Genomic DNA, 18,939 nt, shown 5'->3' with positions numbered 1-18,939 from the left:
TGGATCGTAAGTCTGCTTTTCGTTTTACCTGTTTTTATTTTCAGTGTTTTGAGTGATTTTTAATTTTGTTATAAAGTCAAAAATACAATGATTAAAGATGAAAATAATTCATGTGATTTGCATTTTAAACAGGCTAATCCATGAGAGGTGTTAGTTCCAATATGAAAAGCAAACCACATCAATTATATTAATATTTAAACCCAAATTAGTTAGAATACATTTTGCAAACTCTGACTATGATGAGTTTTCATTTACAGTCTAAACTATCAAAAGATAAAAAATGATGGAGACATAAATATAAATAATAAGACTTATTTATTTTTATAAATTTAAATTTATAAAATAAAGTAGTAATTTTACACGATATTAAAATAAAGATTTTGATACATTCTATCTATTTAATTAAATATCTCATGCATCATAGACAGCCTTTTGAGACAGTAATTTCACAAAAACGGACTAATTAAATATTAAGAACGTTTGATATCTCGTCTCATTTCATCTCAATTAAAATTAAAAAATTAAAAAATATTTATATGTGACATCAATCACTATAAACACTATAGAAAAGTGTGTGGGCACAAGAGCTAGAAGCCTCCTAGGTTTTAACTCTATACCCCATCCATCCTTCTCTTTATTTGTGGATACAAAGTTAAAAAGATAGGATTTGGTGTATGGATTGTCCATAACCATAGATCTTGAGGTATATTCTGCATGCATATCTTAACCACTATAGACATGCAGACAATGATATACCACTAACTATATTATAATTCAATTACTATTATATATTAATATTAAAATATTAATATTTTTTACTTTAATTCAAAATTTCTGTACTTGTAACAGTCCAAAATAAATAAAATAATAATTTTTTTTATACTAAGTTATAAATAACTTGTAATATAGTTGTTCTTATATCATTTTCTTAAACATAAATATTCAAATAGGTTGTTGTTTTTTTTTTTTTTTTGATAAAAAGGATCTCATTCCATTCATTGAAGAGGACATACAACTTTGACTTCAAACAACAAGTCAATTACAAACGTTAACAGAATCTCAGTACACTATTGTGACTGACATGGTCTAGTCCAGACGGCTTATCTCTAAAGATTGAAGTCTAAGAGATAGCACAACTCTGTTTCCAACAGAGTTCACAGTAACCAAACATAAAACTCCATACCCAACTAGGTTGAGTATGGAGAAACCAAACCCCAACATCACCGACTAAGCGGAGGGGGGACAACACCCTTTGGACCTAAGTCCGAAGGGACAAATGTTTTTGAGTTTTTTTGTTTTCTTGAAAATAAAGACAATGCATAAATAAATTACATAGAGAAAACACTGTAAAAAAGGAAAAAAGTGTACAAAAAACGCCTCGGAAGGGAAAACCGACGGTCGGTCTTGGGAGATCCAGAGTTGCCGGTTCGGGAGCTGCCGCGCGTTGCAACGGCATAGAGCTCCTTGGTGGCGCGTGAGGGCCACGCGCCGACGAGCTTCGAAATTTTCATCCCGCGCGTGTAGGCTACGCTCCACTCCGGTTGGAGTCGTGTTCGATGGACGTGTAGATCGACGGCTGGGCAACCTCCTGGTAGGACGCGTGTTGGCTATAAGGACCCCGAAGACCACGAACGGCGATTCTCCCTTTATTTGGCCTGAAAAGACAAAAAACAAAAAAAAACAAAATACAAAAGAAAATTAGAGAAGTAGAAGGAAGGAGTGAAGGGGAAGGAGCCGAAGCTCCTACCCCCTCTAGCCGGTCTGAAAGAGCTGGGTTTAGAGAGAACTTTGGATATAACTTTAGTGGATTGGGATAAAGTGTTCGAGCCGATCAAATAGGTTGTTGTTGAATGCATATCTTAAACACTATAAACATAAATATTTTTAGGCCATTTGGTATTTTTTATTGTTGGTCAACATTCTGCATCAAACGAGCAGCCAATTAGATAAGCTAATACCAACTTTATCTTAAAAAAAAAAAAAAAAAAAAACTAATACCAACTTTAAATTCTTTTAATGTGAGAATTGCTTTATCATGTGGATGGAGCAGGTGATTTGATGCCCTCACAATCTGTGTTAGATTTATGACAAGTCAGATAAATAGAATAGAATAGAGAATAGAGAGCTTTGTATTTTTAATTGGAAATAGATAAGCTTATTTAAAATAAAAATACAAGATATTATTATTATTTTTTTAGAATATATGAGACTAACAAGTAAAGTATCAGAGCAATTAGTATTTTACATAAAACTATTCTGTAAACAAGATCTAAAAAATATCTATTTTGAATATTTTGACCCGGTTTAGATATAAGAAGTGTTTTATCTCATCTCATCGTTATAACTTTCTCAAATTTTTATACAAAATATAATAAATAATTCAATTTTTTAAAATTTTAAAATAATAATAATATTAAAAAATAATATACTATTAATATTTTATTCAACTTTTATTTCAATTTATCTAATCTAAACTCAATATCTAAACGACACATTTATATGCTACATTTTCATTTCTGTTATATTTATTTTACTGTTGTAACATAAAATTTAGCAGAGACTCAGCCAGACATTTTCCCCCTCCAGTTTTGGGGAGTAATTGGAAGTGGGTCCAAGGAAGCTATTACCTTTTGGATGCTGTTCCATGGTTTTTGAACATTTCTCGCTGTCCTAAACATTCGTTTTCATTCGGGTGTTGTGCTTTCGTTTTAACAGAGCATCATGTGTTATTCAAAAAAAAAACAGAGCACCACGTGCCATATATGGCTAAAACAACCTAAAAGTGAAAATCACATGTAAAAGTGTCTCTGTTTTGCCACTTGGGTCAATTCACGTGAGACGAGGCCCAAAAATTGTTGAAATTAAGAAAAACGCATCCTTAGCTTAATGTTAATGCAAGGAAAGCCGACTTCGGCAATTGACTAAGGCCCTAGTGGAAGGAGGCCCAAAAAAAAAAATCTAAGTAGAATTTAAAAAAAAAAATTCAATTAAAAAAATTAATTAACTCAATAGAAGAACATTAAAACATCAAATATATATTATCTTATTATTAGTTTTAAAAGTATTCCACGTAATAATTATTTCACATACTCTCATTCTAAGAATATATTTCTTTTTTATTATTATTAGTTTAAAATATAATGTGAAAATTATAAATAGTAAAATCTAATTTTCGAGTATTCATAATTTTTTTTTTGTATAATCATTTGAATAGGCAAATGGTCACTTTTTTTTTTTAAATGTGTAGGTTATTTATAGAATTTTATTGACAATAATAATTATAATTACCTCTAAAACTCGTTTGGATATTAAGAATATATTATAATATATATAAATAATAGTAAAATAATTTGAGTTGAAATGTTTTATTGGGTTTTATGAAGGAGAGAGAAAATTTTGAATTTAAAAAAAATATGAGAATACACGAGAACATTTGTGCTTCCAGATGGGCTCTAAAAGTCTAAACTTGTCTTGTAAAACTAGATTTGATAAAATCCTCTCTAAATAAAAAATCTCTAATAAAGATTAAGTCGGTTGTTAGTTGAAAATGTGGTATAAAATCTTAATCAGTAATTTTATTTTACAAAATAAAAGGAATTTTTTTAAATAAAAATATAATGTAAACATTACAAAAAATGATTTAATTTTCTTTTAATTTTTTTTTTTTTTAAAAAAAACCTCACTCAAAATTTGAACCTTAGAATTAGGCCCGAAACCTATTAAGCCGGCTTTGGGAATCGTCGTGATTGGCAAGGAACATTAGGGTACGTTTGGTTACTAAACTACTCTCAACTTATCTCAACTCATCATTACAATTTTTTCAAATTTCAATACAAAATATAATAAACAATTCATCTTTTTTCAAATTTTATAATAATAATAATATTAAAAAATAATATTCTAATAATATTTTATTATCTCAACTCAACTCAACTCAACTCAACTCACTTTAACATCCAAACACATTCAAACTAAAATTTTGAATTTCCTTCCGAATTACTTGAATTGAATATTTTCATACCGGTATATTTTGATGAACCGTTTTGAGATAAAATTATATGAATAAATTATATATATAATAATTATATTTCAAAACAAAATCAATATAAATCTTAAAAAGATGCAAACCGAATAAATTTAATGATATTTAGTAATAGTCAATACAAGTCTTAAACACACATATTTATAAAAGAGTAATACTAAATAGAAGCTATTGTAGCAGTGCATATTTTGTACTCACTGTATGGCTGTTTTTAATTAATTGTTCTCAACACTCATTTAAAAAGATGTGTGGTCTAGATGATACCACATCATAAATACAAAATAAATACTCTTATAATCACTTCTATCTATATTTATTATTTATACAACTCAACAAAACCAACACACCTACCATTCCTCCCTCGAGTAAATGCCGCCAGTGTGTATAATATTAAGAATGATAATCACAAGGACGTCCTTCTTCTCCATCTTCTCATAAAGAAAATATTTTAAAAACATGTAAGCAACTTTTTTTATTTTGGAAAATCTCATCTCTTTTATTTATTACATGGTAGATGGAGACCTGTACTGACACATTTTGATTAGAAAACATAAAATGGTAGATGGAGAAGTCTACTGAGGCAGGTTTAGGACCTAAGATTGAACAAAACATTTTCATCTGATTTTATTTTACCTGATCTCATCTTATTTTTAAATATAATTTAAATATAAAATTTTTAAACTAATTATTACAATTTTTCAAATTTTTAAATAAAAAATAATTATAACTTTTTTAAATTTTTAAATAAAAATAATAGTATAAAATCATATTCTTACAATATTTTAACTTTATAATATTTTTTATTTAACTTTTTTTCTCTCTCTTTCCAAAATCTCAAAAATATATAACTCAAACCATCTCACTACATTTACAAACTATCTTACTACTATTTACAAACTTTTCGTCTCATCTCACTCCTCAAACCAACCATGAGTCCATTAACATATTGATAATAAAATAAATTGGTGGGGGTAAATAAGAAGATGAGGAAATTACAGATATGCCATGGGATTCAAAATAATTACAAAGAAACTGTTTGTTAATTTTTTGATCGAAATGTTCATTTTGGTCGGAATGCCGGAATCCTACTGGAATGACCTGAAACGCATCAAAACGACCGGAATTGAATCCAGTACGAAATAGTCAACTACATTGTTTTGGTTACTGTTTTGAAACAGCAAGTTTCGACCGAAACGAAACAGTTTTCAAAACTTTGACCTTAACTGACAAGACTTGTCTCGTCAAAAGTTCACGCTGATAAGACAAGTTCGATAAAGATATCTTCATTGGCTGGGCACTATCAACTCCAGTATTGTATCCTTCATTGGTTGGGCACTCAATTACGCCCAAACTATTACGCTGTAGTGTGGCGCCCCCAATCCCCCTTATATAAATACACAGGGATCGAGACGCCAGGATGGTGACAACACGGTCACACATCCCAACGAAGTGCCAGTGTGTGTACATGCAACAGTGTACAAATAAAATAACGCAGCGGATAGTCAAATAAGTACCAGAATTTAAATACAAATATTTAACACAATTTATCTTTAAAAATTATACAGTCATCCCAAATATAATACAAAAGGTGAATACAGTAATTGATAAAAACATAACTCACTAAACAGGAGCAATCCCAGATCACTCCTCCACCGGAGCCAAACTAAGACTCGTCATCATCGTCTGCATCAAAATCTGCGATACCATGAAATGGTACCACAGGTAAGTATAAACCAAACAACTCTCGGGATAAAAATACATTAATGCAACCAACAAAATAACAAAATACCTTTAGCCATAAAATATCATTTTTTTCCCAGAAAAATGATTATTTCCAACACACGCCAAAAATCCCATTTTGGCCCAAAATATCCGTAACACATTTTCCCATAAAATGATTCACACAAACAATCCATTTATCGGACACTGTAGGCGGGAATCGCAGGCGGGACTTTACCACCGTCCCTGCTTACCACCATCCCTACCGCGTGCACCGTAGGCGGGAATCACAGGCGGGACACAACCACCATCCCTGCTTACCACCATCCCTAACGCGTGCACCGTAGGCGGGAATCACAGGCGGGACTCTACCACCATCCCTGCTTACCACCATCCATACAGTTCCTTTACACACAATAAATACTTAACAGAGCACTGTAGGCGGGAATCACAGGCGGGACACAACCACCATCCCTGCTTACCACCATCCCTACAGCCTCTTTTCCTTTTACTCACATGAAAATCCAAATCCAATAAATACATAAACATGTATGCAATACACGAAAACTCAGTTTTCTTTACAAACATGATTATGCATGCAATATGCGATGTACGTGAACAAGTCATAACCAACAACCACAATTCACAATGCAAACAAACACAACTCCGTCCACAGTCCATCCGACCCCCGAAACTCCTCGGACTCAGTCCGGCAAAACAACCCAATTCACAGATAATATGTGTTAGTGCAAAAATATATTTAAATCACGAAAGTTCTTTAAGGAAAATACTTACAGTGCAATATAATAATTTCCGGAGGATCTCGAAGTTGCAAGTGGTGATTTCTGAGCAACACCACAGTGTAAAATACACTGTGGCCGTGGGTCACAGATACCCACTTTTCAACGAGGACAAACGAAGACCCAAGATTGATAGGGTAGGGCCTAGGGAGGTCGGTGAAGCCAATGGTGGCGGTGGTTTGCCGTGGGTGGCGGCGGAATGGGCGGTAGAAGACCAAAATGCCCAAATCGGAAATGTAGTTGGTGGAGCTTCACCGGTGACGGATCGGAGGTGGGGTTGGGTCCAATGGGTTGCCAAGAGGTCGGGGATGAAGTGGTAGGAAGATGGTGGCCAATGGTGGTGCGACGGCGGCGCAACGGCAGAAGGAGTGCCGCGGCTTCGAAGAGCTACTGGTGGTTAACGGCGGCACGGATGGAGGTGATGTTGGTGGGGGGAGGTCGCCGGCGGCTGGGGAAGCTAACGGGCTGGGCGGTGAGGGCCACCGCCGGCTCACGGCGGCGCTGGCGTGAAGGTGGCCCGCGGCTTCGTGGGGGGCGTGTGGGCTACCGGCGGCGAGGTAGGGGCTGAGGTTTGGGAGGTGAGGTCGCCGGAGGGAGGGGGAGCTGGTCGGCTGGGCGGTGTCGCGCACGGCGGCGCGACGGCGGCGCTGGGAGGAGACGATGGAAACGGGCGGAGGAGAGGAGAGAGAGAGATCGCGCGGGAAGGAGAGGAAAATAAGGAAGAAAAGAAAAGAAAGAAAAGAAAAAGGAAGGAAAGGAAAAAAGGAGGGAAAAGAAATGAGGTCCAATCCTCATAACTTGGGTCACAAAAATGATCCAACGGAGACGATTTTAAAACCACAAGTCAAATAAAATAATTTAAACGTAATGGTAAAGTCAAATTGAAATAATTAAATCCCACGGTAATTAATTTAAATATTAAAAGCAATTTAAATGCATAACAATAAATAAATATTTAGAAAGCACATAAAATTAATTTTCACCAAATTAAAATCATAGAAATAAACTTACTAAAAATTCAACCAATTTTAAAATAAGAGGATAAATTTTTGAACAATCAAAAATAATCCTTCAGTAAAAATACACTGAAATACGGGGTGTTACATGTAGTATAGTATAGTTCAGGGTATCAATCCACATAGAGTCGAATGAAATACTACAAGATGCAAACTTAAGGAAAAAGACTAAATGACAATATGACAAGAATATGAAATTTCTACCTAAAGCACATAATTAAAATGAGATTAGGGTACGAATAAAAATGCAAGTAAAGTTTCGGGCTTCCATCAACTAGATCTAATATTCTGACTTTTTCAATTCAATCTATATATACAATTAAGAATTATAGTATTAAATTCCTAATTAGAAGATACGACATTATATTCATCTATTTTCTCAAATTTAATTCTATAAAATATTCTCCATTTACAAACCACAATTTTCATATATACAAATAAATATCATATATAAAGAAGACACTATGCTCACAAACAATAGTGTAGCAAAAGATCACATTAATGACATGAAAAATAATTGTTTAAGTCACAATTATATATTTATAATCTTATAGTTCAACGAAATCAAACCATAACAAGATTTAATATAATTGTCTCAAACTTATAAAAATCTAAAACAAATAGAGAATTCAATCCTAGAATTTAAACAATAAAACTTAATCTATGAATTGAAATAAAATCAGAGTATTTTCACCAATAAATTTTTACCTTAAGCTTTACCCAAGATTTAGTTCTTCATGGAAGAACTAAAAAATAAAAATTTTAATTTTCTCTTCTCCAGAACTGTGCCGCCCCCTTAAAACTCTCCCCCAATGATATGCTTCTCTCGGGTATAAAAGAAACCCTAACATTTTCCTAATTCTCGCATAAAAAAATGCCTAACTTTTAGGACTCAGATTGGCAGCTGCATACGTGCTTCAAGAGTCAGAATTTATACATTCTTATCATATACGAATTTGTAGCCCTTTAAGATATATTTCCAACGCATCAAGAATCACATCCATCGGAGATGTGAGTGGAAAGTTATGATCAAAATACTAAGATATATCTAGGTTGTCTCCTAATGCGTTTTGGACTTGGACTTCTTACAGTTTCCTTTTGTGATTTTTTTTTTTTTATCCGAATTACTCTCAAACCCACATTATTTGAAGTTATCATTTATTTGATATTTGGAAAGTTATCCCAACGTTGAAGTCTTATCATGTTGAAGCATCATTGATTTGCTGAAAGTCCACACGTCTATCTACATTGAAAGTCAGCCCACATTGAAAATGAAGAGTCCTTATTATTTGAAAGTCTTGCTCAATTCAAAAGTCATGCTTCATTGAAAACTCTTGGGAATTATTCCAATTCAAAAATTCTTTTGAATTTGACTGAGCTTGAGCTCTCTCTTTTATGGATTCTGAAATTAAACATAAAAATATGTTTAGGAATATCTCAAAGTAAATAAAACTAAATTAAAAAACACAAATTAACTCCTATGATTACTATTCATATTTTAGCATTCTAGTCTAATAATTGAGTATTGAAAGTGCACTTTTGTGCACTCATCAACTCCAGTATCTTATCCTCCATAAAGACTTCACAATGTAAGGCACCTTGATCCTTATAAATACACTCCTAGGTATGCATTGTGATTAAGATCAAATTGATTAAGAGATCATATATTTTCTCTTAACTTAACCATTGGAGGTATCCTCATTAGGTTCACCCAAAATTGTTTATCTGATTGCAGGTTCATGCATCAACGGTGAAAATGTAATTGCAAGGTCTAAAAAAGAGAGCATCAGATGATTTGAAATATGAAAATATACAGCGAAGTGAAATGGCGCAAGGGGTGGAAAAAAGGTCTTTGGGGCATATTAGCTACAAGAAAAGTTCGATGGATGCTTGACAGCAAATCTGGACGGTTCCAAAAACAAAAGGTTAGGGATGAATTTAACGTTTCGAAGTGGTTAAGTTTCAAGTAGTCAGCAATAACCCTGCCAAAATGATAAGAAAAAATGTAGCATTTTATAATTATAAATTCATTTCCTGAAGACTAGTTGGAGGCCCCTTTTCAAAGTATGTTGGCATTCATCAACACATACAAAACATCAACACATACAAAACATACTGAATGTGGCTTTATAGAGCTACCACTTCTCCTTCCTAAAACTATCTATCTTTCAGGATATTTTGGCAGTTCTGAGAAAACTTCCTCCACTCTCCACTTTGATTTTCTGGCTCTTTATAACCCAATGCTACTTCACAAAGGTAGGAAGGACAGGCATGCATAGAATCATGCGCCCTCGAGCCTCTTTTGTAACCACGATTTTCTTCCGTTATAAATAAGGCTATCAATAAAATTGGAGATACCATTTCTCTTCTTTCTTTCTTTTTTTAAAAAAAAAATAAATTATGCAGCTGCACTAAGATACATGCAAACCAGAAGTTGTAAAAAAATAGAGAGAGAGACCCCTGATGGAGGAAGGGATGAATGGCAAAAATGAAACCTTGAGCCACACCTACAAGTTATTCTAATGCATATATATATATATATATATTACAAATTATAGCAATCCCCAACTTGGTTTGTCTCTAAAATTGTCGTCCAAATAATCCTCTATGAATCTCTTGACATCAAGCAAAAGACATGGGACTGACTCTACTAGTTGTTGGATTTCTTTAAATCCATCATTTTCAATTTTTTGGTTTGGAATTGTTGAATTGGGATGGTTTTGGAATCTATTTCTTACCGCTTAAAACTTTTTGAGATAATTATCATCCCCATTTTCCTAAAAGAAATCATTGCAGAGTTTTATAAAAATATACTGTCAAAGAAAACGAATATATAAATATACATACATATACATTATGTGTATATTATATATATATAATTTTATTTGAAGACTTTCACATTACATACTGTTATAATTTAATTTATAAGATAAATTTTAAATTTTATAAATCATATTATGCTATAGTATATACTATGCAAAGGTGTTGTTGGTACTGCTCATGAAATATACATACGCCTAGCTTTCAATTTGCCCGTCCACGCGAATCCAATGTGGCTCGCGTTGTTAACCACTGTCAACAACCTTAGACTTTGGGTGAAAACCTCCAGTAGACTGTCGATTTTCCCCACGTTCAAGGATCCAACGGCCAGGATATTCCAGCCGCAAATATTGAACAACCTCCTCCTAATCTAGTATGCAAAACAGAGCCCCCAGCTTCCACAAAACAACGTGTCAGCAAAAAAGAATGAAGCTTTCGCCACTAATAACAGTCGCATCGATAGTCCTAGCCTTTCAAATAATCCTTGTTCTCATCATTTCGGTTTGAAAGCTTCGGATTCTTTTGTGGCTTTCTGGGTATGTCTCTCGTTTTTCATTCGTCTTTCTTTTCAAGGATTGTCTCCGGCTTACCATTATTGTACGTCAAGTACTCTGATAACCCCCCTCCACTATCTTCTCTACTTCGTGTCTGAGAATAATTTGGTATATCTGTATCTTTATTCTTTTCTGTTTTTTGTCTTCTTTTTCTTTAGTTTAAATCATTTGCGATTAACTGCTTAAAGTCAGGGAATCTTCTGAAATTCGATATTTGGGTTCTGGTTTTCGGTGATTGCGGTTTTGGATTCTTATACAATTTTGTGAAGTTTGTTGTTGTCCATTGGTTTTTTTTAACGTTCTTATTCTTTCTTTTGTGGGTTTTGTTGGAGCTGGGTGGCTTGATCTTAGCTTAACTTGGTTTGACATGATTATGGGGCTAGATTTCTTACCAGGTTTTCCCACATAGATGATAAAGATAGTACAATCCTACAAGAACTGAAATTAAAACGCTTTTCTTACCCCCTTTTCCTGTTCATTTACTTTCTTCCTTTTACCGGGAATTGTTCATTTATCCAATATTAAAAGCTCAGTTTTAATTGCTTGTTTGTGACACAGATTGAATGGATTCAAGTTTTAGAATAGCAAAGTGGCTACAGGGACCGAATACCCACCTTTTCTTTCCATGTTAGAAGAAGGTTACAGCAAAGGGACTGCCAACCCAATGAGAGATGATAAGTCGGAAACTATTGAGAGCATAAAAGTAGTGAACACGGGAAAACCTCCTCGGCACCTCCCACCAATACGGCACTGCATGAGTTCAGCTAAATTGTCATCTGCTGCTGATTTGGTGAGAAAACCTATACTTTCAGGAATCCAGCTAAGATAACTGTCCATCTTGCTTTCATGTTGAATTTGTATTGCATTTGATTTCCTGCCTTTGGACCCCTTTGCTTAGGAATTGGATATTGGGATGGTCAGCACAAAGTCACTATCAGATGGAAATACCATGTTTGAACCTGTTTTTCGTTCTGGAAGCTGTTCGGAGATTGGACCAAAACCATATATGGAGGATGAGCACATCTGTATAGATAATCTTCTTGAACATCTAGGTCCAATTGAACACTGTTCTTCTCCTGGAGCTTTCTATGGGGTCTGTAACAAAATTGTCGGACTCGTCTATTTAGCAATTATAGTTCTGACTTGTCAATTACTTCAAGTATTATATCAATGAAAAAACAATGCAGCTTGTTGCTCATTATTGTCCTGCTGCAGGTCTTTGATGGCCATGGGGGTGTAGATGCAGCTTTTTTTATCAGAGAGAACATTCTTCAATTTATTCTTGAGGACTCTCATTTCCCCATTTGTGTAAAGAACGCCATTAAGAGTGCTTTTCAGAGAGCTGACCATGCTTTTGCTGATGCTGATTCTCTTGATAATTCCTCTGGCACCACCGCCCTGACTGCCCTTATTTTTGGAAGGTAATTGCTGTTTCTGGTCTGAACTCGCTATCTGGAAATTTTTTCTTGGTTGAATTCAAGTCTTATCACAAATTCAATAAGATTTAGTAGTTGACTATGGCTGTCTATGGTATTTTTCATCTGCATTATCATTGAGGCTTCTGATACATGTCTACAAGGAATAATAATTGATCAGCAGTTAATGAACAGATATTGATGCGTATATGTGGAGGAAAATGGTTAATTTATAGCTAAGTTGGACTTTGAAAATACCATGTCTACTTTTTAACTCTTATGTAGATACCTTTCTTGGCTAAACCCTGGGATAGAACTTCACTTGCCAATTAACAACTGCAAGTTGGCGGCTGGCAATAATGTGAATGATGTGAAATTTTGGTCGGGAACATGTGAATAGTGTTTTCATCTCTAAGTTTCTTCGTTATGACTCCCTAGTTCCTGAATAATGGTCGGGACCATGTGAATTCTTCATCTTCTTCTTTCTTTTCTATCTGGATGCAATGACTAATTTAGTTAGCTTCAAAATTCTCTCTTATTTTATTACTAGTATTATTATTTTTGATGTTGGGGAACCTCTCCAAGGCAGGGCCCTTGGGACCCACCCTTGCAAAGTAAACCCCTGTCCCGTGCACCGTACCCTCGGAAGTTTCCATACACGGAACTGGTTAAATCGCTAGTTTTTCACCAGTGGGTGTGGCCCCACACTCATGAGGTGTTGAACCTTTGACCTTGAAGGGAGTGATACCCCAAGACCAAGGCCTTCACCACTTGGGCCAACCCCTTGGTGATAAAGCAATTAAGCTACTTGATAAAGCAAAATTCTCTCTTATTTGTTCCATATTTCTATTGATAAAGCTACTTGTGTTTGCGAATGACCTGTGCTTCCAGGGTGATGCTAATTGCCAATGCAGGGGATTGTCGAGCTGTGCTGGGGAAACGAGGTAAGGCAATTGAGCTGTCCAAAGACCACAAACCTGATTGCTCCTCTGAGAGACTAAGAATTGAGAAACTTGGTGGTGTGGTATACGATGGCTACCTTAGTGGTCAATTATCAGTGGCACGTGCCCTTGGAGATTGGCACATGAAAGGTCCCAAAGGTTCATCATGTCCCTTGAGCGCAGAGCCAGAGCTTCAGGAGATGGTCCTGAGTGAGGAAGATGAGTTCTTGATACTAGCCTGTGATGGCCTGTGGGATGTGATGAGCAGCCAATGTGCTGTTACAATTGCAAGGAAGGAGTTGATCCTTCATAATGATCCTGAGAGATGCTCAAGGGAGCTGGTTAGAGAGGCACTCAAGCGCAATACGTGTGACAACCTGACAGTTGTTATTGTATGTTTCTCTCCAGATCCACCACCTCGGCTTGAGATCCCAAAATTTCAACTCAAGAGGTGTATATCGGCAGAAGGTCTAGACCTTCTCCAACAGGTATTGGACCGTAATGTATGATTAGATTTGATTAAGCCTACGATAATGATGTGCTATGAACACCCAAACATGGCTTGCGTTTGATTTAGCTTATGACTGGTTTAAGAACATTGATCACGATGTGTACTCTGCTCAAGTGATTATAATACTTTTGTCCTAGACGGTAATCTTGTGTCCTTTTGAAGATTCTTCTGCCACCTCAGATACCCAAAAAACATTTGTCTCATCAGAAGTGTTATAAAGGGTGTGGTTAAAGAATGCTTTAAATAAAGGTAACATGGAAAGTTGTATTTACAAACATTGGCCGTGCCTGAAGCATCATTATTACCATCAAATTTTGACTGTCAGACATCAAGGTGTCTCATCCTTTTACACTGACAACGGCCAACCTAGAAGACGAACTTGTCTTCGATCTTCCTCTTTCACCCAGACCCTTGGAAAGGCCATGGAAAGAGCTCTCACACCCTCCCCCAAAATCCAACCACAACAGGTTGCTCATACCAAGGGTGCTAAAAACGATTTGATTTCATGTTTTTTCAAATGATTGGATGTGATCAATTCATCTCAAGGAAATTGCAGATTACACACTCGTAACTCGTAAGGAATGGATAATTGTCAGAAGGGCAGGTAAAAACCTGCTGCAGTATACAGCAAACAAGAGTAGACCTACAAAATCCCAAACCCCCTCGCAAAAAAGGGAAAAAAAAAAGACAAGCTACTCATCAAAAAAAGAAAAGAAAAGACAAGCCTATCCCAATGACTATACGGTAAGAAACTGGAAGACGAGGGACTGAGTTTGTAGAATCCTGGTGGAACCTGTTTTATCCTTCGCCTAGCCCGCAATAAAGAGAGGGGCTTTGAGAGAACTTAAAATGCCCAAAAGGAACACGCATCAGCATCCAAAGATGATGAACAAAAGAGTGCAAAAATACCTACTTTTCTTGGGTTAAGACAAAAAGGACTTAATTTTAGACGGGAACGAAATGGGGTTTATGCCTTATGGGGGAAGGACTATTTGGGTGTGCGTGGGTTTGATTCATTTGTCCTTGGATGGGGATTTTCCTGGACTGCCTGATATTCGATGGACCCCAGCTTTTTCTTTTTTTCAAAAAACTTATGATCTGCTTAACGAAGTGCATAAAAGTGGTGAGGTACTACGTAGTCATCAACAACCTTACCAATTGAGCTTTATGGGATACCATCTGTCTTTTTTCTCTCTTTTCTGTTATGATTAAGAGCAATGAAAGCCTTACAATTCAACTAGATTTTATTTACAACTTATCAATAGAATAATATTTTTTAAAATTTCAAACACATCAAATCAAAATCTAAACTAAAATAAATATTTTAAAAATTATTATTTTATTGAAAGGTTATAGAAAAATGGTAAAGAAGTTGTTGTTTTATCATTTCTCTGTGATTAAAGATTACCATTCTTCTCGTCTTCTTTGAGCTTATCGAGTAATTCTACATATAATTATGAAGTGTGTAATCGTCGTATAATTACTTTAAAAAAGAGTAAAGTCTATTATTAAAAAATTAATTTTTTTATGTAGATCCTATATTTTATTTACTTTTTTTAAAGCGATTACGCGGCAGTTGCACAATTCACGGTTACAAATATCTTTTCTCAAACTTATTATGTGTTGTCAGAAAAAATATGAGTATCATATTTACTTATTTTTTTAAAAAAATAATGCTATATACAATCGTGTAGTGCACAAGTATTGTGCAGTTGCTTTAAAAAAGAGTGAGATCCACTATTAAAAAATTAATTTTTTTTCGTGTGAGTCCCATATTTATTTACTTTTTTTCAAAATGATTGTGTGATACTTGCATACTCACAATTACAATTATCATTTCTCTTTTTAAAAATAATGCATAGGGCTTGCACACCATAGGACTGTAAGAATTATTTCTAAAAGACCACTCTATTATTACCTTCAATTATTTTCATCCAAGTCTTTTGTTCCATTAGAACATCCCCATGACTATTTAGGTAAGGTAATTAGTCCCAACGAATAGGCCTGTTAATAAAAGTGAAGATGGAAAAGGGAAGAAAGTATGCATCCTCTGACACCGCTTCTTCAAGCACGTTGACCCTCAGCTCTTGGCTCTCCACATTGTACAGAAACAACCTGTGGCAATGTAGTATCAGGATTGAAATCGGACAAGGCTTTTCACTCTCGTTTATTATTGCTAGAGGTAGGAAATCATCACAAAGGAAAGTCCTCAAACTATCTGGTATGAAAAGCATCGATGAAAGACGTAGCGTAAGCTGCTTTATCCAGTTATGGTTTGCAGCATCCCTTAAGACCCAGAAATGAAATTCTTCTTTGGAAGTTGGATTAGCATAACAAAGGAATCCATTCGATAGTAATAACTTGCAGTTGAACATTTCCGTGAAGCATATGTTGGGTTTGCTTGGCAACTCTATTCTGTCCCTAAGCTCCTCACTTGCTATGTCAATTGATATTACAAATGCCGCTCCCTGTTCTTCATTTTCTTCTGGAATACTTTCGGCTATCCAATTCAGAGCACCATTACAGACAACTCTGTCAAAATATATGGTGGGTTGTCTAGGAATAACAATCTGTGGGAAAGCAAAGCTCAATTCCCTCCAATCAGCATTCTCATTTCGGTCAGTGTTATGATTACGATCCAGAACAAATATATAGCACTTAATAATGCTCTTACTCAGACAAAACCAAACCATCTTATACTTCTGGATGGAAGCATCATATGCCAATGAATAGTAGTTCTTTGAACTCGTTGGTGGCGCATCGCTGGTGACAGTTTTCGTGGCTCCAGTGCAGGAATTATAGATGTGTAAATCGCTTTCAAATATAGATTTGTGAAGTATCAGCCCGTCGCAGGTATCTTCAATGCGAATGACTAGGCAGCAGGAGTGTTGTAATGTTCTACCCGTGAAAATACCACTCTCAACTCCAAAAGCAAAAGCATAGAATTCAAACCAGGAATTCTTTTCCATGATGAACAACCGGTTAGATTTCTGGATGTCACAACGGAACTTGAGGAAGTTTGGATCACGAATCGTGCTTAGCCAACATTTGCCGACACTTTTACAATGGACAAGGCTTTCTGGCGGAACCCTTGCTAATATCTGAAATAGGGCTTCTGGATCAATCTCCATGAAGCCATCTTCATTTTGAATGTCAGAATTTGATTCCATTTCCGTGTTGCTATGCTGCACAACTGAAGTTTCCTCAAGACCTGCAAATGATACTAGTTAACAAGAATTTAAAATGCACATAAAGAATCATGATGGACAATGCAAAAAGGACTCCGATCGACTCTTTTGCTCATGGAGATGCATATCACAGATCATGAAGATCAATTAACAAACAAAACACAACTCTTATTTCTTGCATAATTTTCTTGATGGAAACTTGTTTCGGGGAGAAATAATTGGGAAGACATGCGTATATATAGATCTAACTTGGCCCCACAGGATGCCAAAGAAGATGGATTCAACGGAAATAACAAAGTCCAATCCTAGCACTTCCATGCGTAGACATTCCTCTGACACTAGTCTTTGAGTACTCCGTCCATCAATGCTGCGGAAACTACCTACCTAGACCTTGGAATGGGTATGCACGTACATTGGTGAGGATTGATGTGGCAATCAAGTACCTGAAATTCCTAGGCGTATTATGTCTTCTGGGTAGCAATAGATTATTATTCCTTTGAGGATTTTAGACGTGCAGGTAGTCTTTACAAACTGTCCTGAATTGTTATCATATAATTCCTTTGCTGCAATACATGATAATTCATTTACCTCGAATATCATCATCCTCTTGGTTACAAAAAGAAAAACAAGAAAATGGTATGGCAGATATGACAAGATTAATCAAACAAACAAACAAACAAAAAATGAGATTATCATACGCATCTTTCTCAAGTTAAGAAGCTAGAGAAAGTTCATTGGAAAGTTCGCCTAATACTCGGGATTGGGTTCTCCTTCCACTTGCATGGGATCTTGCCCAAAGCAAGAAAAAGATTTACTTCCAAAAGAAAGCGTCTGCCATTTCTTTCAACCTATTTCCCAAAGCAAGAATCTGATGGGGCCTACGTCTTTGGATTCCTTGATCATCCCCATCTCCCAAGGTAAAGCATGCAAGTACGTACATAAATCCAAAAACAGAAGTTCCTGTTCTACATTCATTCCTAAAATGTAGCATAACAAGGTACCCTAGTACTATACCGTATTAGGACAAAATTTATGGACATGATCAGGTTTACCTTTTTGTGAACTTGTAGACGCCATGTATCCTTGGAGTGGGCAATCCAATTCTCACAACGATTCTTTGTATGTATCTTGTACAACCTTGCTTCTCTCTCTTGCAGGAAATTGAAGGAATTGCATGGGAAAGAGAGTCGATCAAGACCGCCTGCTCCAACTGAATAAACTCCTATATTATTTCTTGACTAAAGAGTTACATTTGAAAATGTTCCATTTATAGACAAATTATCGCGGTTTAAGTTTGAGATTTATTAAGGCCATTGAAGTTCGTCTTAATTAGTTAGTGTCATCCCTAATTAAACGCCAAAGAAAAACTCGTTATGAAAGAGCTCTATTATGGCGAATCTTTGTTAAGACGTGATTTACCTTCTATACACCTTTAGGTAACACAAATTTCTTTAGATTCATGACCCTCTTCCTCTTGGAAATCCATCCAATTTTCACAATGGAATGCTCGGTTGTTCGTTTTTGTCTTATTTGGGTTAATACAATTTCAGAAAATTTAAAAGAAAAAATTGAAAAAAAAAAACAATTTTATAGATGAGTAATATTAGATACAGTCTTAAAATATGCAAGCTCCGCATATTCATTTTGAAAAATAATAAAACCCGCTTTTAAAAAGTAAGTTTTTGAAAAAAATTGGCAAAACTCACACACCCTAACACTATATAAATCATTTTCCTTAGACAGTCTTATCTATTTCGAGATAAAACGACTATGTTTCTGTAGGCATTATATTTGTATTATATATGTTCTAAATCTATGCAATGACAAAAGAACAAAAGTGATTTTATGTACTGACGCCATAAGAGTGGTCCTGTTAGATTTTATCTAATTTTATTTCTTCCAATAGAGAGCTCGCCTACGACATAGAGGCTCT

At 35.3% G+C, this 18,939-nt stretch overlaps 1 protein-coding gene across 4 annotated transcripts; it reads left to right on the top strand.

The window, feature by feature from the left end:
- The first annotated feature begins 10,775 nt into the window (after window positions 1–10,775).
- LOC121256022 (probable protein phosphatase 2C 27) lies at window positions 10,776–13,962 on the top strand. Of its 4 annotated transcripts, none has more exons than XM_041156626.1 (5): window positions 10,776–10,933; window positions 11,510–11,741; window positions 11,850–12,044; window positions 12,167–12,372; window positions 13,258–13,962. In XM_041156626.1, the coding sequence occupies exons 2-5, from the start codon at window positions 11,577–11,579 to the stop codon at window positions 13,814–13,816; spliced, it is 1,125 nt and encodes a 374-aa protein (XP_041012560.1). In that variant the 5' UTR covers window positions 10,776–10,933; window positions 11,510–11,576; the 3' UTR covers window positions 13,817–13,962. The 4 variants fall into 4 exon arrangements, with proteins under 4 accessions (XP_041012560.1, XP_041012562.1, XP_041012563.1 ...); XM_041156628.1 differs by having other exon boundaries at window positions 10,805–10,994; XM_041156629.1 differs by having other exon boundaries at window positions 10,923–11,059.
- The last annotated feature ends 4,977 nt before the right edge of the window (window positions 13,963–18,939 follow it).

This window comes from Juglans microcarpa x Juglans regia, chromosome 3D (assembly GCF_004785595.1).
Source record: "Juglans microcarpa x Juglans regia isolate MS1-56 chromosome 3D, Jm3101_v1.0, whole genome shotgun sequence".
NCBI classification, from domain to species: Eukaryota; Viridiplantae; Streptophyta; class Magnoliopsida; order Fagales; family Juglandaceae; genus Juglans; species Juglans microcarpa x Juglans regia.
Note: the sequence above shows the minus strand (reverse complement) of the source record. Positions and strands in the feature narration are given on the sequence as shown.

What these genes read in the sequence shown, in the direction of transcription:
- LOC121256022 (XM_041156626.1), top strand. Translation starts at nt 11,577, where the DNA reads ATGTTAGAAGAAGGTTACAGCAAAGGGACTGCCAACCCAATGAGAGAT. An exon ending in TGTCATCTGCTGCTGATTTG is followed by an intron (nt 11,742 to 11,849) that starts GTGAGAAAACCT and finishes CCCTTTGCTTAG; the next exon opens with GAATTGGATATTGGGATGGT. An exon ending in CTCCTGGAGCTTTCTATGGG is followed by an intron (nt 12,045 to 12,166) that starts GTCTGTAACAAA and finishes GTCCTGCTGCAG; the next exon opens with GTCTTTGATGGCCATGGGGG.